General features: G+C 51.6%; 9 protein-coding genes across 9 annotated transcripts; 4 read left to right on the top strand and 5 right to left on the bottom strand.

Moving 5' to 3' along the window:
* Positions 1-1,388: 1,388 nt before the first annotated feature.
* On the top strand, positions 1,389-4,201 carry T069G_07466 (fungal specific transcription factor domain-containing protein; the record flags this gene model as incomplete). Its single annotated transcript, XM_056174676.1, has 3 exons — positions 1,389-1,699; positions 2,165-2,317; positions 2,578-4,201. 3 exons carry the CDS (start codon positions 1,389-1,391, stop codon positions 4,199-4,201), a joined length of 2,088 nt encoding a protein of 695 aa, XP_056028255.1.
* Positions 4,202-8,496: 4,295 nt separating this feature from the next.
* T069G_07465 (sugar transporter domain-containing protein) lies at positions 8,497-10,365 on the top strand (the record flags this gene model as incomplete). The annotated part of the gene is made up of 3 exons (XM_056174675.1): positions 8,497-8,895; positions 9,150-9,305; positions 9,388-10,365. 3 exons carry the CDS (start codon positions 8,497-8,499, stop codon positions 10,363-10,365), a joined length of 1,533 nt encoding a protein of 510 aa, XP_056028254.1.
* Positions 10,366-10,987: 622 nt separating this feature from the next.
* On the bottom strand, positions 10,988-11,711 carry T069G_07464 (uncharacterized protein; the record flags this gene model as incomplete). The annotated part of the gene is made up of 3 exons (XM_056174674.1): positions 10,988-11,069; positions 11,136-11,521; positions 11,586-11,711. 3 exons carry the CDS (start codon positions 11,709-11,711, stop codon positions 10,988-10,990), a joined length of 594 nt encoding a protein of 197 aa, XP_056028253.1.
* Positions 11,712-13,479: 1,768 nt separating this feature from the next.
* On the bottom strand, positions 13,480-14,298 carry T069G_07463 (uncharacterized protein; the record flags this gene model as incomplete). Its single annotated transcript, XM_056174673.1, has 1 exon — positions 13,480-14,298. The coding sequence occupies one exon, from the start codon at positions 14,296-14,298 to the stop codon at positions 13,480-13,482; it is 819 nt and encodes a 272-aa protein (XP_056028252.1).
* Positions 14,299-14,978: 680 nt separating this feature from the next.
* On the bottom strand, positions 14,979-15,875 carry T069G_07462 (haloacid dehalogenase-like hydrolase domain-containing protein; the record flags this gene model as incomplete). The annotated part of the gene is made up of 2 exons (XM_056174672.1): positions 14,979-15,801; positions 15,859-15,875. The coding sequence occupies 2 exons, from the start codon at positions 15,873-15,875 to the stop codon at positions 14,979-14,981; spliced, it is 840 nt and encodes a 279-aa protein (XP_056028251.1).
* A 629-nt stretch (positions 15,876-16,504) lies between these two features.
* T069G_07461 (uncharacterized protein) lies at positions 16,505-17,695 on the top strand (the record flags this gene model as incomplete). The annotated part of the gene is made up of 2 exons (XM_056174671.1): positions 16,505-16,609; positions 16,916-17,695. 2 exons carry the CDS (start codon positions 16,505-16,507, stop codon positions 17,693-17,695), a joined length of 885 nt encoding a protein of 294 aa, XP_056028250.1.
* A 207-nt stretch (positions 17,696-17,902) lies between these two features.
* T069G_07460 (uncharacterized protein) lies at positions 17,903-19,724 on the bottom strand (the record flags this gene model as incomplete). Its single annotated transcript, XM_056174670.1, has 5 exons — positions 17,903-18,197; positions 18,257-19,213; positions 19,285-19,433; positions 19,490-19,609; positions 19,665-19,724. The coding sequence occupies 5 exons, from the start codon at positions 19,722-19,724 to the stop codon at positions 17,903-17,905; spliced, it is 1,581 nt and encodes a 526-aa protein (XP_056028249.1).
* A 2,553-nt stretch (positions 19,725-22,277) lies between these two features.
* T069G_07459 (uncharacterized protein) lies at positions 22,278-23,754 on the top strand (the record flags this gene model as incomplete). Its single annotated transcript, XM_056174669.1, has 3 exons — positions 22,278-22,498; positions 22,557-22,812; positions 22,858-23,754. 3 exons carry the CDS (start codon positions 22,278-22,280, stop codon positions 23,752-23,754), a joined length of 1,374 nt encoding a protein of 457 aa, XP_056028248.1.
* A 163-nt stretch (positions 23,755-23,917) lies between these two features.
* T069G_07458 (uncharacterized protein) lies at positions 23,918-24,592 on the bottom strand (the record flags this gene model as incomplete). The annotated part of the gene is made up of 1 exon (XM_056174668.1): positions 23,918-24,592. The coding sequence occupies one exon, from the start codon at positions 24,590-24,592 to the stop codon at positions 23,918-23,920; it is 675 nt and encodes a 224-aa protein (XP_056028247.1).
* Between the last annotated feature and the right edge of the window lie 907 nt (positions 24,593-25,499).

Below are 25,499 nucleotides of genomic sequence, written 5' to 3'. Positions count from 1 at the left end.
GAGAAATGGGGGAAAGGGGGCGAAGGCCGCAGCTCTCACTCGTTCGGCACAGTTGGAGGCGTGGACGCCGCAGCCTGGGCTGGGCTGCCCACGCGCGATGAGAATTTCTGACTGGAGTTTGAATTGCCTTTTGGGCGGGTTAATGCACCTACTTAGCTGAGGTGCATACAGTACACGTTGTTGTCGGGAACCTGCGGGCCCTCTGGTTCTGATTCTGACTCTGATGCTGATTCTGCTGCCATGTCGTCGTTTGTTGCCAGAGCAGAGACATTCATGTTTGACTCGCGAGAGCAAAATCGTGCCTGGATTTGGATGGATCAGTACAAGGCGAGTACCAACAGCGCAGACAATAGCTGGCCCAGACCCTGAGTACTGTGGCTGTATCGGGCAGAAGCAACGGCAGGCGGCAAAACTCCGATCTGGCCCTGGCTGCGTCATTGTGGGATACTGTACCAAGGGCAGTGGCACTAGCCTGGCCGGAAGAGCGCGACACTTTCGCACACCCCAGGAAAAGAGCGCAGCGCAGGCGTCTGTGACTTGGGCCAACGCTGGGTGGTAAAGAGGACGGGAGGCCACATTCCGAGAGCCTGCGAAAGCCAATGCCTCTTTCTGCTGGAGGAGATTGCATTTTGGCGCTTCTGCCTATGGGTGGCGGCGAGAAAATTTGCATAGTAGAGCGCTCATATTATCTTGCTTTACTGGCTTTGTTGAGATGACGGGAGAGAGTTTAGATAATCTGGCACGAACAAACGGGATCAAGTCCAGGTTGTCGAGATGCGAATCCCGCCAGCGCTGTAGGTACCGCTGGAGGCTCGCTGGAACACTCTCGCTGGACGCTCTGAAAAAAACGGCTGTCCAGAACCCTGTGGGTGGGGCCGGCAGGACAAGGCCTGAAGCCGATCCGCCCGTGGGGCTTCTGAAGCTGTGGCCGCTGCCCGCTGTCCGCTGGGACACACACTCTCTCGACACGCCCCCCGCCTTTCATCCCCCAAAGACCCTCGCGCCCGTCTCCTTGTTCCATCTCTTCCCTCCTCACCCATCGCCAGATTTTTCTTCCCCTTCTCCTTCTATCCCTTTACTCACCTGCGCTGTGCAGACCTGCGATCCCACCTGTTATCCCTCTACCACGGCCTCCATCTTTCTGATTTGCCTCTTTACTTGCGCAATCTCTGCCGAGAAGAGCCTGTCGTCAGCGCGTGCACCGTCCTTCATCCCGGACCTGCGGTGTCGCCATCTCCGGCCCTCTGCAAACTTGCCCGTCACCATCGCGACGCAGCAAAAGCCCGGTGCCGACCGAGTCGTCTCTGGGACGGCCACGCGCCTTGCATCGCATCGCGCAATTTTTCCCTCGTCAATCCCCTCTCTTCTGACCCGAATCTTCGCCCACAATGTCCTCCGGCGTGGTGCGCTCCACTGCCCTTAGAGCCGGCGGCGCTTGTGTGCGCTGCCGCAAGGGCAAAACCAAGTGTGTCTACGAAAACGGCCGCGCGCCTTGCAAAAACTGCGCAAAAGGCATGCATGAGTGCTATCTGCCCTCGGAGAGCATGGCCCATCACCACGGCCAAAGCCCAGCTCGCCATACCGCTGCTCATCGCCCTTCTCGCGACGCTTTGCCGGCCTCCGGGCCCGGTGCCTCTGACGCCAGGCAGCCCGTTGTGGGCTCAGGCGGAGCCAGACACGTTCAGACCACCTCCGAAAAGTGAGTGCTTTGTTTCCTTGCGCGCCCCCTCTTTTGTCTTTTATCGCCGCCCGACACAGAAGAAAAAAAAGAAGCAAAAGAAGAATTATTTCTTCCTTTTCTTCTCTTTTTCATTCCCTCGTCCTGCATCGACGTCGTCGTTGCCTTGGCCTCTGTTGGGACGGTGTCAATCCCGTCTCGTCCCCTGGCCCTAGCCCTTGGCCCTCGGTACAGCCTCTGCCCCCCCGACTATTTCCCCCCCGAGTGGCCCGGCCGCCCTTCTAGCCTCGTGCTCACGTTGAGCTATGCTGCTTGTTTCTTGTCCCCACTCGCCCATTTCCGTTCGGATGGCAGAACGGCCCGATTTTTTCTTTACCGCCGCCCTATGCGCGAGCTGTCAAATTCTCAATTCCCCCTCCAAGTCTAGTTTGGCTGGCCGATGATGCCGCCGGAACCCGAGCGGAATGTTTGCTAACGCTGCCTCAGGCTTACACCAGAGCTCATCGCCGAGTGCGAGCGAGTCGTCTCAAAGACATTCCCGGCCTGCGTGGCCTTTCACAAGCCGACGTTTGTGCAGCAGCTCAAGAACGGCACGCTAGAATCAAGCCTCGTCTATGGTCTTTTGACAGCCGCCGCACGGTAAGCCTCTCTTCTCTCTCTTCTCTCTTCTTTTTCTTCTCCAAGGCATGCGCTGCCGTCAGGCAAGTGACGAAACATGTTTCAGCCGCGGCCGGCCTCTGTGGATCAATTGGTCCGATCAGGCGCCGCATGTCAGGCTACAACACAAGCCTTGTCCGGCTGTGGCTTGGCATCTAGGAACGCGCATTGGCTTTGGCCATTTCTCTTCCTATTTCCTTTTAATTCTGAAATAATGCAACATGAGCTGACACAATCTTCAGGAGCTCTCCAAACCTCATCCGGCGCTATGGTGGCACCCCCACGGCGGCTGCCGACACCTTTGCCGGAAAGACAGTTTCCCTAATCAATGCCAACCTGGACCAGCCTAATCTTGCTGATATCCAGGCTCTCTGCCTCGTCATCATTCACGAATGGGGCAGCCGGAATGCCGTCCGTGCCTACGTCTATCTCGGCCAGGCCACGCGGCTGTTGCAGATGTACCGGATTCTTAACAGCCATCACGCATCTGACAATGCCGACCAGTTCCTGCGTGACGAGTCCTTTCGCCGCACCTTGTGGTTGACTTACATCCTCGACTGCCTTCTCACCTGTACGCCTGGCCGCTACCCTGCCCTGGCTCTTCAGGATACTACCGACGTGGCCTTGCCCTGCTCGGACATCAACTTCGCATTTGGTAATACCGTATATGTGAAGACGCTCCCGCAGCAGCTCGCCCAACACAACGCCCACGCATCACCAAGCCATGTGCCAACCGGCGAGATTGGCGAGTACGGATACATCGTCTTGGCTGCCACCATCTGGCGCGATGTCGTTGGCATGCTCGCCGTGTCTAGCTTCCGTGAGGATGATTGCACAGACCTCGTCATCAAAATCGAGAGGCTCCGAGCCACCCTCCCTATGCAGTTTGTCGATAAGCCTGGTCAAATCAACCTTCATATGACGATGGGATCTGGCTATACTTTTGCCATGCTGCACTGCCTGATTCACTGCGCCACCATCTTCGTCCATCGTCGACGGCTTTTGGAAGATGTGACATCTCCCTCGTTCAACATAGAATCATACCGGATGAGCCCCCGGTGCCACGACATCGTCGATCGACTCTTCACCTCCTGCCACGGCACTTTGTCTCTCCTGGCAGCGGTCGAGTCTGGCGCTGAGAAGGATCATGTCACCTGCTTCCCCATTTTCATGCTCTTCTCCGCATTCACCGCCGGTGCGACCATTGCCTACCTCTCACTCAAAGGGCTGACACCTCCCAATGCCGTCGAGACCGCGGCGCACATTGTCAAAGACGGGCTGCGCTTTATGCACGATGGCAACGAGAATTGGCCTCTCATGACTAGTTGGCTTAGGCACCTGACCGTTATGCAGCGCGTTCTGCACAACGATGCCGCGGCCATGATGGGCGGTCCTGCTGGCCACGCACCTCACCCTCACATGCCTTCGGCTGCCATCAAGGACGAGATGTCGTCAAATGCTGATACCAACCCAGACGCCATGGAATATGACCAGCAGAACTCTGGTGTCGCGCCTGGTCAGCACCCCAGTGAACCACGCTCGGTATCCGGCTCTGCCCGAGGGGAAAGCAGCGAGCCACCCATCTCCCTTCCGCGGCGGCCCGGGGTCACAACCATCAACGGAGGGTCTAACCACGTCTCCACCCCGGACGCCGTATCTCCGCCACCAGCCGGTGCGCCGCAAGCGAATATGCAGGTGCATGAGGTTAAGCGACAAAGTCCTGAGATGGTTCAAAATGGCATGGTCTCCGTCCACGACGGTCAGACTACGAGTCAAGACATGACTGCCCCAGAGCTGTGCGAAGCTTTTGAGCGCCAGCTGCTCGATCTCGACGATCTTGCCGCCTTCATGGGTGGCGGAGTCTGACTCAATGCAGCAGGCGAGGCAAGCGAGGCATCGCAAATGGCAGCTACAGACGGGGCCATGATGCTAATGAGCCTCGCTGGGCGCGCAATGTAGAGAGAGCTAGCTAGCTTGGTTACGTCTCCCTCTTCTCTTCTCTTTCTCCTCTCCCTCTTTTCTTTTTTCAAGAGCGTACAAGACGGGATCTGCAAGACAAAGAACGGCTATACAAAATTACGGCATCGTCAAGACGCATATAATGACACGACACGGAGACTGGAATCGTTATGGATTGAATTAATATGGGGGGTTTGTACGTGTAGGACTATTAACCGGACAAGTCTCATTTTTTTATTATTTGGATTTTGGTTTTCCGATACCCCGGGAGGAGGGCGGTAGGAGAGGCGTTGAGGCAAATAGTGATAGGAAATGGTCGGCTTTGAGTAGTTTTTGATAGTTTTGGTTCAAGCTGGACTGAATTAAGATTATGCAATTCGGAAACTAAGTCTTTTGTTTTGGACCTTTGAAGCTTTGAATCATGACTCGGAGTGGCGGATAGGTGAGGATACGGAAGCGGTCCGGGAAGCGGGAATAAAGTGGGAGAGGAAGATGCTTGATAAGCTTCGTCAGGAATCAAATTGAGGTTCTCCGCGCATTGAAGATGATGACTTGCGAGAATGATTAATTGTTTGATACACGTTTGATGATTACAGCATGATTGACGCGGCCTTGTTCCCGTATCATTCCGAGTGCCCCTTTTCTCCGCATCGTCTAGAGAAGTTTCAAGAGGGCGTTGGAGAAGAGCCGTGAGAATTTTTTGGGGTCAAGATGTGGGGAAGCAGGAAAAAGAATGGGACGAGGACGTGGGGAAAGCCCGGGGGAAGGCAAGCATTGAGAATTAATTCAATGGTTTCATTTTTTTGGGAGCGGCAGTTGGAGGAAGGGCTTTTTAGCGGGCACGGAAATGCACCGAGCAAAACTATTGTGGAGTTTTGGCTCGTTCTAGTGTTCAGCGGCGATTATTTTATATGATTTCTCCGGTGACATGTTACGAGGATAAGGGTTTTTCGTGGAGAAGATGGGAGGAGAAAAGTTGGGGTAAAAATGGGATTTTGACTGATTGACGCGTGCTACGGAGATGTAGTGTTACATGGGGACGATAAAAAACCGGATCTAAGATTCCCTTAGGAGAGTATCCGTAGTTTTAAATGAAAAGAAGGTGATGAGATTTGCGGATGCGGAGGAGAGGGCGTTTTTTGCATGGTGGGTGAATCCGGGGGACGAGTTCGCTTGTTGGTTGCAGGGGTTTTTGACTGTTGGTGGATGATCCTTTTCCTTTTTTCTAAAGGCCGCGGAATGTAGGAGGCAGGAGTCAAAAGAGATTGTTTTGGCGTGACGTCGTGTTACTGCAACTTGCCGCGAGCTGAAAAAGAAGGATTACTATTTCTGGCTACACTAGAGGGAATTTCTCGCGTGGTAAAATCCGGACCGTAGCATTCGATTCTTTTTTAAGTCTATCCAGAAATGCTCCCTGTGGGTTGCAATCTGGAGGCCTAGTGCTTAGACTTGTAACGACGGAAAATGCCGTTCGCGTGGGAAAAAAAGGGCATGCTCCAACTCTAACGCCTGGATTTTTAGATTGTTTGGCGTTGGGGCTATTTTGTATGGGGCAGAGGGACCAAGATCCTATTGTTGCTGATGAGTTGGATCCCTATTGTCAAGGAAAAGAAAAAGAAAAGCAGTCACGTGTATTATGGACGTTGTGCTTTTTCTCAGGCCATTCTACTGCATTTCATCTCGTCCGTATCCGCTCGCCCCAGGCTGAGTCGAGCTGCGAAAACGGCTGACATTTGCCTCTTTGCCAAGCTATGTAGCTATCCAGCAACCAAAGAGCAAGCGGCAAAAAATACAGGGTCTAGGATCTGTGAACTGAGTCAAAAACGCAAGACTATCTATTTGGGATTGAATGTTCGGACTTCTTCCGGAAGAGCCTGCATGGAATGTGGCTCTCGGAGTCAACTCGCACGAGCAAGCCCAGTAAAAACAACTAGCGTCTTCTTTTCTGCTTCTCCAAGCCTTCTCTTGTCTAGTTGGTGGCTTTTTCCTGCTCTGGTTGCGGACGAGGCTCGTAGGTTTTTTTTCCATTTGATCCTTTCAAGCGAGAATGCGGTCCGGCGCCGGCAATCAAAAGTATTAGCCGAATCTACCGAGTTTGCCAGCCAATGGAACGACACCAAACTGCTTGGTGTGCTTTATGTAATACCGCTAGATTGACTCGTGGCTTGAAAAAAAAGAATGGAAAGTAATAAATGGATAAATAATAAAAAATGGTAATGCTGGTGCCTGATGATGAGGCGGAAAGAGTTGCCCTGCTCTAGTCTTGCTCATGGCCTTGCCTTGCTTTGCGGTAGAAGAAAAGTGCGAGACACTTGCCTCCAAATACTGCCACCACTTCTCTTTTACCCATCCTCATACTTGTCAACACATACTCGTACACTTTGCTATGAATAACAATAGGCAAGCAGTGCGTATTCTATTCAGCTGTCCTCCGTATTGCTTACTTTACCATGTAAGTTCTTACTTTCTCATAAGGTTGACTCCCCATGCGGGCGGGGAAGCAGGTCCGAAATCCTGATTGGCCCGTGCAAGCTGGAGAGAGCATGCCAAGCCCGTCGACCGGCAATCCTGTGCCGAGAAGGCTGCCATTTGCTGCCAAGACGGGACTAGGCTTGGCATCTAGCGCTGCAGATCCTGGTCCAAAGACAAACTATTCGCGACTTCATGATGGCGGAGAAGCGCACTCGAAAGGGAAAGGGCACCTGGGGAATCGAGAGCCGGATGCGGACATCGATAGCGCCAAGTACATCATCATGAAGCGAGAAGTAAATTGTGTCGATGCGTGTAGATCGGCTGTTAGATGATTGCCAATGAACCTGGAGAAGCTTCTTTTTGTGTTTGTACGGAATACAGTAGCTGTGGTCGGCTCACGGGCAGCTTCTGATGAACCAGCACATTGTTCAGACGAGTCAGAGAAGGGCTTTGATGCTTTGGAGATTCCCGAATCACGGAACTCGTACGATTTGAACGACGGAGAATGGATCTGATCGTGGCTTGCATCATGGCTGAATCTCTCGGTTAGGCGTCTCGAATCACATTTCCGGCAAGCCATGGAGGCGTTAATCCGGTTGTGTTTGGCGTTGTGTCGAGCTGAAATGTCTAGCTCCATCCCCAACTCTCAATGACCTCTGGTACGAGTCATCAAGCAACAGCACTCGAGCATCCACACAGCTGTTGCTCGTAAGACATTACAATTGCAAGCATCGTACATCGTACATGATCCTTCTTCGGCATAGCCGCCGTGCCTTTCCAAACTTGGAGCCTTCTTCGCTGTCATCTGATGGGTGCCCGCTAAATAGACTGAGAGCACAGAATTTGGCCGGTCCCGAATGTCAAAACGATGGCCAAGCAAGGATCAGCCGCATGTGTTAACCGACTACGAGTACAGGTTGGAAGAAGCGTTCGCACGGCAATCCTTCATTTGGAGGATGTTGCTCCGTTGGTTTGCGACATCCATGTAAGTCACTTGTGACGGGCTCCATCTCATGGTGTGTGACTGGCCGGCAGACGCTGTCATGGTGGTTCCAAGCCGGGTGGATCAGGCTTTGATTTTTTTCTTCTGTCTCTTGACCCCGACCCTGGTCGTTACATTCGTATTCCCATTCACTTTGCGGGAACAGATAACCGGACTACGGCTGGCAGATCCTGCTGTACAATAGCCCGCCTGCTGGTGCTCCCACTAGATCATGACGTTGGGTCTCAGCCCCAACCCCAGGAGCAACAGAGAATAAGCTCAGGTTGTGTTGCAGCGAACGTCTGTGGAGGCAAGGCTAGAGAATAATTAGGCTTGAACTTTTAGCCCCATCTTGGCTCCGTCTTCGTCTCCGAGCCAGTGCCAGCATCACGCACTGGCATGTACGGACGCTGGTATTGTTGCGAATTCGCCGTTCCAGACCGGCTCGTGGGCCGGCTCCAGGAAACGTGGAGAAGGGCTAGCAAGCACAGGCACCATGTAAGCCTCAACCCTGGAGAATTCCCGCTTTTATACATGATCATTCTGGGGTTCCCCAACTTGCTCTGCGTTTAGCCATCGCCCCTCGCCCTCCCTTCCCTTGCTCCGCATTTTCTATATATCTCCTCCCCCCTCCTCCAGGTTTTTGGAGTCCATTCCTCTCCACGGCCTCCCTTTTCTTCTTCCTCTCCTCTAACTCTTCCCTTTGGCCTTGTCTCATAGCATCGTCTTCTCTGTAAACACCGCCATCATGGTAGGGAATAATGAGGAATACTGGGTTCCCGAGAACTACGACAACATGTCGGCTGGCACCTACCTGGCCACGCGGTTCTCGTCGCTCAAGCCGCCCATGCTCAACTTGCCCAACCCGTGGAAGCTTCTGCGCATGCTCAACCGCCAGCAATGGGCCTTTTTCGCCATTGCCTTTTGGGCCTGGACGTGGGACGCCTTTGACTTCTTCACCGTGTCTCTGACCGTTGCGGACCTCGCCAAGCAGTTCGACAAGCAAACCACAGACATTACCTGGGGCATTACGCTCGTGCTCATGTTCCGATCCGTCGGCGCCATCCTCTTTGGTGTTGCTGCCGATCGCTACGGTCGCAAGTGGCCCTTTATCGTCAACAACCTGCTGTTTATCGCCCTGGAACTGGTAAGACACCCTTCCATTCGAATTGTGTTATTTCCGCAATCTGTGACTTGGCGATTTGCCAAGATTGAGCCGGCGGTGCCACCCGCCTTGGCCACAGGCCCCAAAATCCCCGCCAATAGCCAGCGGCACTGCACGCACTGTAACTGCCGGAGCTATTGATTTTGCTGCTCAATTCATCGTGGGCTCATAAAAACGCTCGGAGAATAAATTGATGCGATTAAGAAATAACCGCTAACCATGGCTGTCCTTTGTAGGGAACTGGCTTCTGCAACACATACAAGCAATTCCTCGCCTGTCGCGCCCTGTTTGGCGTTGCCATGGGTGGTTTGTACGGAAATGCTGCCGCCACCGCTCTGGAAGATTGCCCGCAAGAGGCTCGCGGTATCATTAGCGGTATGCTCCAGCAAGGTGTAAGTCAGCTCCGATATCGCCCTGTTTTGAGATCAAAACACCAAAAAGGACCAAATTTGCTAACCAGCTTGATTTGAATAGTATGCCTTTGGATATCTCCTCGCCGCCGCCTTCGCTCGTGGACTTGTCAACACCACTTCTCACGGATGGCGCCCTCTGTTCTGGTTCGGCGCCTGCCCGCCCGTCCTCTTCATCGCCTTCCGTCTGATGATGCCCGAGACTCAGACATACCGTGAACGTGAGCGCATGCGTATCGAGGCCGGCCAGAACAGAAGCAACGACGAATCTGTTGGCAAGGTCTTCATCAAGGAGGGCAAGGTGGCCGTTAAGCGTCACTGGATCCTGTTGACCTACCTTGTTCTTCTCATGGCTGGCTTCAACTTCATGAGCCACGGTAGCCAGGATCTGTACCCTACCATGCTTACGAACCAGCTGGGATTCAGTGCCGACAAGGTCACCGTGACACAGGTCGTTGCTAACCTGGGTGCCATGACTGGTGGTACCATTGTCGGCTTCGTGAGCCAGTCTGTGGGCCGTCGCTTCAGCATCATCATCTGCTGCATTGTCGGCGGTGCTCTGCTCTACCCCTACACCTTTGTGCACGACACATCCATCATGGCCGCTGCTTTCTTCCAGCAGTTCTGCGTGCAGGGCGCTTGGGGAGTCATTCCCATCCACTTGATGGAGCTGTCTCCCGGTGCTTTCAGGACCTTTGTCGTCGGTACCGCTTACCAGCTCGGTAACCTGGTGTCTTCGGCCTCTTCTACCATCGAGGCGCGCATTGGCGAGCGCTTCCCCCTGCCGCCCACAGCCTCTGGCACCAAGCGCTACGACTACGGCAAGGTCATTTGCATCTTCATGGGCTGCGTCTACGCCTACGTCCTGGTCCTGACCTTTTTGGGTCCCGAGCAGCTTCGCAAGAGCTTCGACGTGGCTTACGACCACGACGCTGCCGAGGTTGCTGGCTGGGATGACAAGCCCAAGGCTGTGCACGACGAGGAGTTTGATACCAAGGCGCGGGACTCCACCGCGGAGAAGCGAGCTACTGAAGAGGTTTAAATCCGGATACCCGTAGTTTTTTGAATGTCATGTTTTGATTTGTTTGGGAAATTTGGGAAATTGGAGGCCAAAGCTATGAACACTTTGATTGGCCCCCGAGGGTTTTGATAGGATGCTCTTGGAGCTCCGGGCAGTTAGAAATGTGAAACTGTCGATTATGACGTGACGCAATATGCGGTTTATACATAACGAACAAATACCAAATTTATATGAAGCCCGCCATTTGGGAAATGAACCTTGAACGTGCAAGTGATCTTGAGTGATGTAGGAGAATCTGAGGTCGAGTTCATGAGACAACCTTGTCGTTGAAGCAACACAAGTAGAAAGCATAGAGGTAGTCGATTCTACACGCATCCCTCATATGTGTGATCCGTATATATGCGAACATGCTTTTATATTTGTGTCAAGAGTCCGTATTATAATCGATCTATGTATGGATCTTGCAGCAGACGCCAGTCATCAACAAACGCGACAAACGAGACATGAATGTATATATAGTCGTTATAATTTCTCATTTCATATAAAACAAAGAAAATAATAATAAGAAAAAACGCCCCTCATAATCATGATATTCTAACAAGAGGTATAAAAAGCACAGTCGCCCTCATCGCATTCGACCCGTTTAGTCACGGTGGTGGTGGTGGTGGTGTCCGCCCTGGCCTCCGTAGGCCATGTTCTCAGCCTCCTTCTTCTCCTTGCGTTTCCTACGAGAAATTCCGTTAGCATTCTCTCTTTTATCCAATTATTAGGTTGGGCATATTAAAACGTACTCAAACACGTTCTCAATCAAGTTTGCGGCGATGGCACCGCCCACAGCGGCCAGACCACTGCCCACGAGGCCTCCGCCAGCCTTCTTAGCAGCGAAAGCAGCGGCACCGCCTCCGATGAGGGTCGCGCCGAGGCCGCGGTCGCCGTCCTGGCCCTCAGCGCCGGGGTACTGGCCCTGCTGGTCGGCGCCGGGGTACTGACCGCCGTAGCCAGGCTGCTGCTGACCGTACTGCTGCTGGTGCTGGCCGTACTGTTGTTGCTGGTCGTACTGGGGCTGGCCGTAGGGAGAGGCGCTGCGGTTGTTGTCGTATTGGGGCTGGCCGTAGTGTTGTTGTTGTTGCTGAGGGGGGTAGGATTGGTTGTATTGCTGCTGTTGGCCGTATTGCTGCTGTTTTTTTGTGTTTTGTTAGTCGAGAAGACGAGAGAGATTGTTTGGGAGAGACGAGACGAACCTGCTGAGGGTAGCCCTGCTGCTGCTGGGGATAACCGCCTCCGTATTGTTGCTGCTGGCCGTATTGCTGCTGAGGGGGGTATCCGCCGCTGCCGCCGGCGTTGTTGTAGTAGTCGTTGGCGGACATGATGGCGGGGTTTATCTAAGTTTGTGAGGTTTTATAAAGGTGGAGGGTTCGGAAATGTCGCAACTACGAAAGCGACTGGAAGAAGAGGCGTAGAATGAGGATGTAAAAAGGATAAGAGACCAGATAAGTAAGAAAGAGTCAGAAGCACAGGCAAGCTTATTTATTCCGTTTTTATAATCATGCGGGCAAGGGACCTCTCCATCTCTTTTGGTGGGGGGAGTAAGGACATGGACACTTGATCCTACTAACACGGCGCCTGGCCTCTCAGCTGGACGGACGGTGGTTCAGTGTTAGCCTTAGCGGCTGTTTCGAAGCACACGAATCAGCATGGCTGGTGGAGGCGTGTGTGGATATTGGGCCTCGGATTACTTTGCGCCTGTGTTCTGTGTTCCCTGCGGTTCGTGCCTTTGCCTTTGGTATGCAAGGTACATGTGCATTGGGGGAGTGGCGCAGTCACTGCGGCTCTGGGAGGCGCGCTTGGGCGGTGGAATCCAGCAGAACAAATGACGACTGATGACAGTGATTCTACATGGGAAGGTTATGGAAACATGTTGGAAGATTACAGTACGATTTGCTTTTCATATAGTATGCGTTCAGTTTTGTAGACACTGGTTGCTGAGGGCTGATGAAATGGACATGTAGGTGAGCGGCGGCTAATATCACCAAAATTGTAGAAGGGCCAGTCAGCTCAGACAGGGACACCCAGGCCAGGCCACGGCTTTCCCGGCACATTCTGGAGCTGTCGACAGACTTTTGGTCTTGAACCCATCAGGCTAGAGAGTCTGCTGGATGGGACGGATGGGAGAGAGAGGGATTATACAGTACAGAAGGATTATACGAGGGGTTCGCATGCAGGATGTTGCAGCAGCAGAAAGTATCAATCTGAACAAAGACTCTATGTCCTGATATGATGTGACATGTACGTAGATATGACTGACTCCCTGGATGCAAGAGCAACTTGACTTTCATACAGAACAACAAGGTGCATCTAACTAAAAACCAAATTACGAAGCACCAAATATCTCATTCCGCAAAATATTCAGCGCAGTTTGATCCTCAAAAAGAGGGGAAAATGGAAGAAAGCTTTCCATCCCAAAAGTCCGAAACAAAAGTGGCGGCGCGAGCTACACGGTAGCACTCCAGATTTCCCAGCCATCCGCTCAGCCACTTCTATTTCGTGCTTCTTTGTTTCTCAGGGGCAATCATGTGCTGAAACACTAGAAGAGCAAGCCACACCAACATCAGCCGACGCGCATCTTTTTTTGCCTCTTAGACGCCCAAGGCTGATTTTCTCATGTCTCCAGGGCTTGATTCCGTGAGGGGCCGGGCGGTTAAGGATTACTCTGTGCAGGGTCCTAGGGTCCCCCATACTATGGAACCTGCTAAGACGGGGTCGCATTGCATTTCGCGTCTTTTGTCCTATTTCGATGGGTGAGGCTCTGCGTTTGAGGGGCTGTTTAGTCGCCGGTCGCTATCGTTTACGAGTACTCTCATATTCATAGTCAATATTCACAGATCTGAATTTCTAAATATCACTGATATTCATGTTCTCTCACAAAATGTGATGAATATTGACGGCTGACGAGAACCGTCTGCTCCGTGCAGAGGCTTAGCTCTGGAGCACTTGTTGTCTTGGCTCTCAACAGCAGTGGTCAAGTCACGGCCAAGAACTCTTGGCTAGCTATTCGTTCTCCATCCAGCGTAGCATCTTTGTTACCATATAGCAATACCTTATGACCAAGTAGAGACAGGTCAGTCATGCTCAAAATCACGCCTCCATCGCAGGCCAAAATGCATTCTCCGCCGCCACCACCTCGTGCCACTTCGCCAACGCCCTATCCAACAACTGCACCCTAACAAGCTCGTCCGCGTCCCGCCGCAGCTCCATCTCTTGCTGAACCGCGGCATCGATAATCTCGCCCAGCTGGTCGACAAACTGCGCAAACTCCTTGGAGCTCCAGTTCGGGATGAACTCCCGTCTGAGGGCCCCGCCGTCGGCATCGTCTTCGTCTTTGCCATCCGAGGGAGTGGAGAGCCGGGATGCAGCGCCGGACCAGGCGTCGAGGTAGCATTTCTCCGTTGCCCAGAAGACGATGGCGGCTTCGAGCCAGGGGAGGATGACGTCGTTGTCGCTGCTGGGGGAGATGCCGTCGAAGAGAGCTTCGAAGCGGCGTAAACCTTCGAGTTTGGTGTCGTCAGCAACACGGCCGTCGGCATCAGCAGGTAGATTCACGTCGATGCCGTATTTGGCCGCAGTTTGGACGAAGAAATCCTCCTCTCGACGGATGTTCACAAGCGCATCAATCATCCAGTGAAGCAGCTTTGCGTTTGGTAGGTGCTCTCGCTCATTTGTGTCATCACGAGGAGGCGTCACCACCTCGGGGAGCTGCAGAAAGCTCAGTAGACGGCCCACGCCACGGATGTAGGCGTGAATATACAACCGGTCATTGGCAAGCCATTGACCTAGAAGAGTTTTGGAGACGCGGCCTTGGGAAGCGTTGGCGAGGAATGGGGATTGAGTGGCCGATTTGTAGCCGAGAGGGTCGGAGATGAGAATGGTTTGGGTGAGAGAAAAGGGTGTAGACATTGTATTGATATAATTAGCCCGTGATTGACTTTTTGAGGGTGAGTATTAGTTAGATGCGATATTCATGTCAGTGAGATATATAAATGTAGTGACAAGGGGCTTTTGGGAGAAGATTGAGGTGTAAATGTGAAGCCGAAATACTGCGCATGTGTAGATCAGTAAATTACGTCACGCGGATGACTTTACTAGACACGCAAGAAGCGACATTCTTGGCCAATGCCTCATTCAGATCACTGGCCACGATTCTTGTGAAAATTTGCCCCTGCTTATGGTAGCGCTTGATTAATAGGTATTTGTTAGAGAAAAACACCCAAGTGGTTAAAAGAGTTGGATATCCTCTTATTATGCTACCCTATGGTGTTTTGAGTTCTATGCTAAAGTGCTCGGCATTTAATGAGAAACTTTCTTTATTCGTAATCTGAATACTGGAAAAACAGTTTCTTCAAGTCTATTTTATTCTATCGGCATCTTTGGTTTCATTTTCGCCCTCGTAGTTTTCCGTAGTCTCTCTGATGTATGTAACTTGGCAGTCGCCATAATTCGAAATGCATTTTATCTTCATCTCTAGAACCAAGACGGCTCGTTCCCCGTTTTGTAAAATTCGTGAAATAAAAAAAAAAATCGCAAAAGATGTCGCATCATATCAATTGCCGAATGGATCATCGATTCGTATTCCCTCTTCAAGCCTTAACGGGAGGAATCACCATGCCGTACTTCTCATAGGGGAAGTTCTCCAGGCTAACAAGGTACTCGGACCAGCCATCGCCCAGCTCCCCGACCTGGTGCAGGTCGACTTGTCCTGCCTCACCAGTTCGGCCAGCCAAGACTTCCTCCTCACGGCCAGCGTACTCCTTCTTGAGCATAGGGTGAGGGCACCAGATGACACGCATGCCAGCACGGCGGCCAGCTTCGACGCCGGGGACGGAATCTTCAAAGACGAGGCATTCCTCCGGCTTGATGGGGGCCTCTCCCTCAGGCAGCGAATCGTTGATGGTCTTGAGGGCGAGGAGGAAGATGTCCGGGAGAGGCTTTCCACGACCAGGAGTGAGACGAGTGTCATCACCCACAACACGTCGATTGTCGGGGAAGACAGAGAAGAGATCAGCGAGGTGATTCGTCTTGAGCTTAAAGTTGCCCATGTGCGAGCTCGTGGCCAAGGCAATGTGCACCGCGGGTGTCTCAACACCAGGCTGCTGAGTTCGGACCAGGCTGGTGAGCAGCTCAGGGACGCCTGGCAGAGGCTTGGTGCCAGGGAAGAGCTTCTGGTGCAGGACAGCGTTCTCAGCTGCGAATTCCTCTGCCGTGATGGGGAGCTGGGCCCATTCCAAGAAGATCTTGTTGGCTTGTGGGCCAGGACGGCCCTGGAGCTGGGCCTTGATGGACCAGGGCAGGGAGGGGCGAGAGTACTTGTCCAGGATGAGATTGATGCAGAGAGTGTAGATGTCCTCGGTGTCGAGAAGGAGGCCGTCCATGTCGAAGAGACAGGCTCTCACGGGAGGGAAGCTGGGGTCGTGGTTTAGCACTCAATCGATGGATGAGAGTGAGCGATGAGGAACATACTCGGTTCGGGGAGCCATTTTTGATGAGAGAGAGGCAGAAGATGGCTTCTTGTGGCTGTTGTTGTAGAGGGTAGAAGATGAGGTTGAAGATGAGGCAGATGAGAGACGATGTTAGGTGTAAAAGGTTCTGTTGAGCGAGAGTTGAGGGATCGAGGGATGCTCCTTATCCTCGCCAACTTTTTTTTTCTTCTCCCGCGCGTTGGCAGCTGGCGGCGGTTTTATGTATCGATCAAAGTCCTCTGATCTACAGCGGCCCAAGTGGGGGCGGGGCGACTTGATTTATCGGGACTCGCCGAATGACTCCAACTGGAGGGCCGACCGGAGTATCGCTGGAGAATTGACATTTGGTTCACTATTGGCATGAGATTTAGTTATTTGTGAAATTATATTTTATACAAAATAAGTTGGTCAATTGAGAACGCGGCCTTTGGTTTACAATGGCGCTGCATCTACCTGTACTCAGGTACAGATCTGCTGTCCTTGTTACTTGGTACCTGAAATTGTCCCGCAGTTCGCTGACATAATCGCATTCATGCCACTTCCCCACCAGCCACGCCTCTACGTAGCCTTCTAGCCATGTTCAATATTCACAATTTCATCTATGACTCGCTGCGATTCAGCACATTAAAGACATACACCACCTAAACATGAGTGACAAAGAAGAAGTCCCAACAAGTACAAAAGACGTATCTCAAAAGGAGAAACCAGACGATGAGCCGGAAGTGGTGAAATTCTCCCCCGAGGAGGAAGCAGTAAGTCCAAATTAGTGTCGTTTATGTCATGGGTTAGGCTCTGGAATATCTCACCTCACTCCTCTTTATACCAAGCTTCGTTCATCTTTTATATCTCTGTACCATATAATAGTTCATGGATTACCCTGAAGATTCTCACTCTGTACTCATACATATATGCAATCAGCCACCTTGTCTTATCTCAATCTTACAGCTCATCTCATCTCATTACCCGGAATGCCCTTAGCAACACGAGCCATCTCTCATTTATCAATATATCTCATATCTTCTCATTATTCAGGATACTCACTCACCTTCTCACACTAGGCTCTCCTCAAAGAATCTCACGCCATCAAGGCCGACGCCAACTCTCTCTTCGCCTCCAAAGACTACCACAATGCCCTCTCCAGATACGACGATGCCATTGCCTCATGTCCCAACTACCTCCACTATGAGCGTGCCGTCATCCAGAGCAACATTGCCGCATGCCATTTGAAAGTTGAGCAATGGAAGGAAGCCATAAAGGCCGCATCAGACGCCATCGACGGCTTAGCAAAGCTGGAAAGCGAGTCAAGTCCAAATGACCCCAAAACCGACCCCGAAGAGGACAAACCAGAAAATCAAGATACCAAAGCCGCTGAAAAAGAAGACGACGATGTGGAAGAAGAGATTGTCAGCTCTGGCGCAGCTCGTTCCGCACCCGCTCCCGCCCCTGAACCAACACCAGAGCAAGTAGCCCAAGAGAATCGCAAAGCAGACATCCTCCGAATCCGCACCAAAGCACTACTTCGGCGTGCGCGCGCCCGTTCAGAGGCTGGCGGCTGGTCGAACCTCGCTGGCGCGGAAGAGGACTACCGCGCGCTCTCGCAAATGCCTGGCTTGACACCGGCTGATCAGCGCACCGTTCGTACACAGCTCAAGGCCTTGCCGCCGCGAACGAAGGCCGCTCAGGAGGCTGAGATGTCGGAGATGTGGGGGAAGTTGAAGAGTCTTGGCGATGGTATCCTTAAGCCTTTTGGGTTGAGCACTAATAATTTCCAGATGGTCAAGGATGAAAAGACTGGAGGGTATAGCATGAATTTCTCACAGGGCGGCTCATCGTCATGACAGGCGAGGCAATACTCTGCATTGTGAAAAGATTACATGGGATTTACTTGGAGGAAATATGGCCATAAATATAACGTTGTAGATGATAGAGCGGTCGTATACATGACCTTAAGCTTGCAACTCTCTAGATTTGAAGTTTATCTGAGCTTATTTGCTATTGCCATAGCGTAGCTAATCTATATCCAGCCCCGAGCGGCCGTCAGCAGCTCACTGTGGATACTCCATTTGAGCCTTCATTCTTTGTAGAATGTTCAGGACCTCCATGCGTTCTTTGTCTCCCACCAGGGCACCCAAGGCAACCAAAAGCGCCTGTACGGAGATTGGTCCCAGACAGCTATCCTCCGTATGGGCCACAATCCCACACACCTCGCGAGCATGGTGCAACTGAAGCGCAATCATTTCCTCCGAAAGCATGGTTTGCTCCATGGGATGTGTCTGCGTGAGTATAGACTGTGCAGTATGATATAAAAGACGACAGAAAACTGCCTCTCGTTTAGGAAGCCTAGTAAAAGAGGTCAGTTCCTATGTTGTCACCCTCATAGGAGAGAACGTTAGACATACCATGTTTTCGGGAAAGTAGAATTGTTCTCCGTCTGATCGGGATACATGTATCCCAACGGACGCATGTTCCTCGGACAAGCGTCGTTCCATTGGTCGCAAAGCTGCTTCAAATGTTTCCATTCCGGAAGAAGATTCTCCAGCGTCCTGTTCTCCCGTAAATCTACATCCGTAAACGATAGCACGCATAGCCTATAGCTTATCACCTTGCCGAGTATAAAGAGCATCCGCTGTACCCACAGTTCTTCGTCCCCATGGGTCATGAATTCGCTGCCATCGCTGGGCATGCACATATCGACACTCCAAGAGTCAACGTACAAGCAGTATCCTGCTTCCAAGCTTCCCACAATATCCAGGTAGGCGTTTAGCCAGAAACAGGCTGACCCAATGCCGTCGCTCTCTGGACTCCATTGGCTTTCGCTGATGATGGAGTTGAGCACGGCAGGACTATGGCCGCCACTCTGCGGGCCTTCTCTGAATATGATGTTGTAAAGTTTGAGAATGACTGCTACGGTTGAGCACTCTTCAATGTCACGTTCTGGATTCTCGTGATAGCGAAACAGCTGCATATTTGCCGTACTGTAATATGCTGCAGCTGTATCGCTCATGTCGGGGTGGCGTTGGGATAAGCGTCGAATCCCACAGGCTAAAAGAGAATAGAGTAACAGCGGAGAGTCGAGGGCTCGGTATGGAAGGAATTCGCCAAAGTATTTTTCTTTGTTGAACGAGTCCATCCATACTGCAACCTCTTCTACATAGATTTGCATATATCGGACATGTTCGGGCATGTCGAGGAATTCGCGCTCCGAGGTGGTGACTGTAGTCGTTGGGCAAGTAACGCTGTCATCCTCAATGGGTTCGCTAACATTCGATCGATCTTCGACTTCAGACAAACTCATTGGCCCTGATTCGACTTCCCCATCTTTACGCCATTCAGTTGCTTGCAGTATCAAACTGTCGCTATATATGCTTCTCGTTGTGTTTGAGCCTTCTGGTGATATATAAACGTGCCACACATGCCCTTGAAGTACATGGTCGGATGGCCCTGGATCTGGACTTGGGAGCTGCGTTTGGACCGCCATTTTGTAGTCAACATGTTGGGTATGCGTCGTATCTGCATATCTGCTTGTTCCTCCTTCATATTCTGAGGCGATATGCCGAGAATCATCTTGAAATGAGACTAAATGTATGCATATTAGCCTAGAACCAAGACAGTTTGGGACCACCCGACCATACAATTACAGGGACCAAATGGAACAAAGTAAGCTGAATCGTGGATCGTAATGTTTGAGAAATTGAGTCGAATGCCGCGTATGCATTTTCGGCCGCCTTTCTCGCAGTTTCGGCAGGCTGGCACTGACTCGTCGCATTTGAGATGTCGATCTCGGCATGTTAGACAGCCGGTGCGCACTCGCTTTGACTTGGGCGTAGGCTTGGATATGGGCAAATCCGCTGAATAGACGCTTTTCATCGTAGCCTTTCCGGTTGCGATCGGTATATGGCACGGATACCTGCTGGAATAATCGACGTGCATAGTTGATTTTGTCGAGAGGAATCGAATCGAAATTATCGGTGATGCTCTAAAGGCTGGAATGTGTTGAAAACTTCCCTCTACCAGATCACTGTCGCAGATTAATTCTCGGAGAACCCGTGGCAAGTAATCTTCGGACTGCACTCCAAAGGATTATTGAGCATACCTGCCAACTGTGTCCAGTTAGAGTAGGCCGAGATCAAGAGACAAAGAAGGTATGCTGTGGTTCCCAAGAAAGCAGGATTAGTATACGCCTAACGTTTCGATTTGTAATCTCAGGTTAGAAATCCTGCCTCATACACGGTATTGGTGTGATGAATAGATCTAGAATGCAGCAGAGGATATCAGGAGTGGAGAGCTCCGAGATGATCAAGTTCATCCAAGCCTAGTGTTGATTTGCGTCTTGCGGTGAAGAATCTGGTCTATATCATACCTTGATGGAGAACACTGCGAGTTTAGCTAACACTCCTATAAAAGTCGATTGGATTAGGTGGCTTCATTAACAACCGGTGAAGTGTTAATGGATGCAGTGCAAAAAGAACTTGGAGGGTATAAGATGCCCCTGTTGAACCCAGGTCAGATTGCATCAGCGTTTGTGACGGTGATACGAGATGTTGGGTGTCTGTATTGCCCAGCCAAGGCTACAAAATTGAGGAGAATGTGCAGATGGAACCATGGGCCAAGGGTTTGAGCCAGTGCCCAAGGTATTTACATCACTGCATCTCTGTAACACCAACTATGGCACCTGGGATAAGCTTTTTGAATCACACTGCCATCGAGCGCCTGAATCTGGAATATAGCCACTCTGATGGCAGCAATCCGTCAAAAATGCCGTTTATAGAACGGCCGATATTAAGCATAACGTGGCGGCAGGGGGCACGGAGCCGTGGCTTGCCAAAGGCCGAGGGAAGTGGCAAGTTTGTATGGTATGGGCATGTGCCCACCGGCATCGTTGCAGCAGTAACATCTGCCTTGGACTCACAAAGGACACAAGAGGACGTCCGGGGGTGTGAGGGAGACCGGCAAAACACGACACGCTCGACAAGTGGATAGCCTCGTCCCTCTTCTGGCTGGCACCACCTAATGCACGTATATTGCAGTAAAACATGTATGTTCAATGGTAACAGTTGCTGATATGGGCGAAATCATCAAAGTTGTACAGACTGAAGTGTCCAAGTAGTGCCTCTGTCCGTATTGAAGGCCATCCGCATATGTGAGGTTTCTCCCAACCTACAGATGCAAATGCAGACCGCCGTGTCAACTTTGAGCATCGATCAATGGGAAACACCTTTTCAGGGCAATAAACGGAGAGTTTTGAAGCATACCACATAAACCCAGCTGACGAAAGCCCTTTCACTTGAATCGGGCTGTCCGAAGGACTACTGCCTCAGCTCTCGCTGTAGGGAGTACTAGAGATGCTACTCTCAAGTACCGCCTCTGAAATCTACTCTGAGGCGCTCAAGGCCACACTGATATCCATCATCATCCAATACATCTCTTGGTGCGGCCCGGTATCTTTTGCGTTGCTACCAGTAAGATTCCATATAGGTACCTTGGGACGGTGAGCCTGTTGGATGGTGCAAAAGATACGGCGTTTGCCGAGCCTGCCCAAGGCGTCCAGGCATCAGTCTTGAATTGCCCAGTAGACTGACTTGCTGAACACTCGTGGCGGTGGCTTGCTGCAAAGACAAGTGAGCTGCCAACCTACATAGCGCTTTGGATCAGGAAGAGGCACGCCAATTAAACATAGAGGTGGTCAGGGCAGATAAAATTACCCTATGAGAGATACTGGGGTTCCCCTCCTTCTGTTCGTGCGGAGGCCTCGAGGAAAAAGAAAGGCTATCGGTAGAGTCTGACAAAGCTGGATCGTGGCAGAGACCAATCCGGAGCCAAGGCCAGTGCTCAGCTTCACAAGGTTCACATGCATGTCTCAGAAGGAGGTGAACAGAAGTGAAGTAATTTCATGAGATGCCTTGTGATCGTGGCACCTCCAGGGATAAGGATCATCGCTTGCTGTAACCAGAGAGATGAGAGAGGGCTCATTGAGGTTGCAGAAATCCGAGACCTTGAGAGTAACGCAGCATGAGAGTCGCTGTAGGTCGCCGGTCACCCGCCCTGGATGACGTTCAAATACAACCTCTGCCCATTTCCCCCACGCACCAAAATTATTTGATTGTATTCTTCAGGTTCATTTGCGTGCCTGGAATGAATAAATATTTGAGTGGAGGAGCTTGTACGGATTGTAGATGTGGAAAGTTGTTGAGAGAACTTGTACGAGGTATACAACGGTCATGCACGTGACTGATAAACTTGCTCTGTATCACTCGACGCCTCTTGGACTTGCGATACTTGCCCTCTGGCACAACCCAACGCAACAGACTCGATCCTTAGACAGATGCTCTCTTCCTACTCATGAAGTGCCCCGTTTTGCTAGGGTAGCAATGTTTCAGCTGATAGGCATTGATCAGTTGGTTGAAAAGGCGGGGAAAAAACATGGCTGAATCAACGCCGTCGCCAAAAGCGATATTACGAGGGCATAAGGCCCAGATCCATGCCGCCACATTCGTGAGACAGAACGAGCGCCTTGCGACTGGCGATGCGGAAGGCTGGGTGGTGCTCTGGGATCTCACCATCATGCGGCCAAGGGCCGTTTGGAGGGCCCATGAGAATGCAATTCTCGGCATAAAGGGGTGGGGTCGCGACAAGATCATCACGTATGTCCTGCTCTTCATGGCGTGGAATCAATTTTGTTACTGACCAGAGTCCCAAAAGTCATGGCAGAGACCACAAGCTCATTGTGTGGAAGATTACAGAGGAGGACGAGGGTCGGCTCAGCGTTTCTCTGCCCCTGGAAGACACCCCCACGCCGCGCCCTCAGCCTTGGGTGGTTCATTTGTTGGAGGTGAACACAATGAACTTTTGCTCATTTGCTGCCTGTCTCAGTGACGCTGAGCAGGGCTCTCTCGAAGCGGCCTCACCCACAGCAGAAGTCATCATCGCCGTACCAAACACACTGGCGTCGGAAGCCGTAAGTAGCCGCTGTACTTGGCAGGGCTCTGCGTCTAACTAACAGAATTTGAAGATTGACATCTACACCCTCCCGAGCCAAACTAGGATTCACACCATCAAAACCAGCCAGAAAAATGGCATGGCCATGAGTCTATCTCTTTTTTATCACCAAGGGTGCCTAACACTAGTGGTGGCTTTTGAAAACGGGTTTGTCTCTGTACACCGTCTGGGCTCTGATGGGTCTTGGACAATGACATACCGGTCACAGGCACACACGCAGCCGATTCTATCTATAGATGTTCACCCTAGTCGAGAATACTTCTTCACATCAGCAGCAGACGCGCTGATAGCGAAGCATCCAATTCCAATTTCTCAGCAAGAGGTGGATGCTGACTTTGAGCCTGGCCAAAGGGTCACGGAAGTAGTTGAGCCTCATCAAAGCAGTACAGGAAAGTCCCTCCTTTCGGCAGCATTAAGGGACGCTACCGCTTCAGAAACCAGACCAAAGCGCAAGAAACTCAAAGAATGGGAACATCCGCTCAAAGTACTTAACACGAAGCACTCTGGTCAACAGAACCTCAAAGTCAGATCCGACGGAAAGTTGTTTGCTACAGCCGGATGGGATTCCAAGATACGAATATATTCGGCCAAGACTCTCAAGGAACTGGCCGTGCTTAGTTGGCACAAAGTCGGGGCGTATGCTGTCGCTTTTGCCACTGTAGATGAGCCCAGTCCATTGTCAAATCCCCCAGAAAACGCCAAGTCCACACCCTCCGAGCAACCCAACGAGAATAACGTGAAAGAGGCCACCAGTGCGTCACCAGGAGCGCAAGAAACAGCGAGCCTGATAAAAGGACCCGGAATGAGCGTCAAGGACCGCAGGCTTCAGCTTGCAAAGACGGCGCACTGGATTGCAGCAGGGGCGAAAGATGGAAAAGTGAGCTTATGGGATATATACTGAAATTGACTATCATACACCAATTCATAACATCATGATCGCGTTGACCCATCTAATCGTGTCAATCAATACCACCGCTTTGAACTCGCTGGGAGAAAGCTTACCCAAATATGCTATTTACTCGTCAAATATCAGTCTGGTTGAATATACCTTTGATGCAATCCTCCTAACCAAACGGATCCGTCTTCTTCGCAAGCTCTGACCAAACTCTCGACATCCACGCTGATACCAGCGCGTCTCTCTCACAAGCACCCATCATGGCGCTGACAACCAGTGTCATAAAATTGCCCTCGGTCACTTCTCGTGCTACCAGCTGACCGTCTGCATCGCTCCACTCGTATCGAACGGCTTTGTCTTTGGTGGGGATAGCTGAAAAAAGAATATCTCGACGCACGAGTTGATGATCGAGAGACTTTGTTGCGGTTGCGCGCCGAATGCGATAGCCTTTCGTTGTCGACAGTTTCCTCGGCCGGAAGCTCTCCAACCCAAAAGCGCAGAGGCTCTGCCGCGAAGTAGGCTCGGCATGATACGCAAATGTCGGGCCAGTAACCCGCAGAGGATGCTTCAGGTCATAGATGTGTCTCTTCCGCGCCGCCAGCTGAGCTACACCGTCTCGCCGCTTCATCGAGTAGTCGAGCCTCTCGATGCGCACATTGCGATCCGTGTCCTTGAGGAAGCTGACCGAGTGTGAGAGTTCGTACAGTGGCGGCGCCCATGGATCAACGGAGTGGATGAAGCGCCCCGCGACGTAGAGAGTTGTCGGTGAGAGAATATCGTCTTGCGCACCTGGGCCGAGGCCGTAGGTTTCGCTGGAGTCTTGATATGGCGGCGGATCGTCCATGGATGTATATATGCTGACTGAAAACCCGAGATCTCAGCGGGTGTTAGTTATTTGAGGAGAATGCGAAAGCAAAAGGCGAAGGCGAACTTCTTGAGTGGACTTTCGTGAAGTCGATGCTATCGGTGGCTGTGCCCGTGCCAAGGATTCATTCAGCTTGGACCGTGTGAATATGCTTCGCGAAGCTCGTGCATGACAGCAAGTGACGTGATGCCAGGGCGCTGTCACGATGCTTTGATTCGCGGCGCCGAGCTTGAATTTGGCGGTGCGAAAGGCGCCGTCCAATAGGCGGGTTGAGAGATGGGAATCTACGTCGCCAATCTGACGATAGCGAATCTGCTTTGAGCTATGGATGACATCACGTTATAGCTGGATACTCGTTCAGGCTTAGTCGTGGCACATGGCACCTTCGGGCTATTTGACGGACAAAGACGCTAAAGGATGCTGTCACAGATTGTCGGAGAGCGGGACGGACACAAAGATCATTGCTGGATTGGGCCTTGACCTGCTTTCAACGCGTGCCGATCTGGTCTTCGGGCTCGGCATTTGGCAGCCGGTGGTGAGATTTGAAACGTGCGTGCATTTGGCCATCTGCGATCAATGCTGCATTGCATAAGGTATGTGACGTGACGTACCTGGATTACAAAAAGACGGGCTGCCAGTGAGATTATTCCGAGCATGGAGTGGTGGATCACTTCTGTGAACGCTCTATACATAATTAGCACTAGGGCAAATTGTATTTTAAGCAACCTTTTACTCTTGTTTGTATAATACAGCACCGTTCTAATCATGTATGACGTTCCCGTTAGTGTCTGTAAACCTGGCTGTTCAAAGTAGATGAGATTTGACATTCTCATCCCCACGCTGTTCAACAAAGGGCATCAGCATCATGCCCGTCACATCTGGGCTG

The sequence above is a fragment of the Trichoderma breve genome, chromosome 4, assembly GCF_028502605.1.
Source record: "Trichoderma breve strain T069 chromosome 4, whole genome shotgun sequence".
Taxonomy (NCBI): domain Eukaryota; kingdom Fungi; phylum Ascomycota; class Sordariomycetes; order Hypocreales; family Hypocreaceae; genus Trichoderma; species Trichoderma breve.
This window is presented reverse-complemented; position numbering and strand designations above follow the sequence as displayed.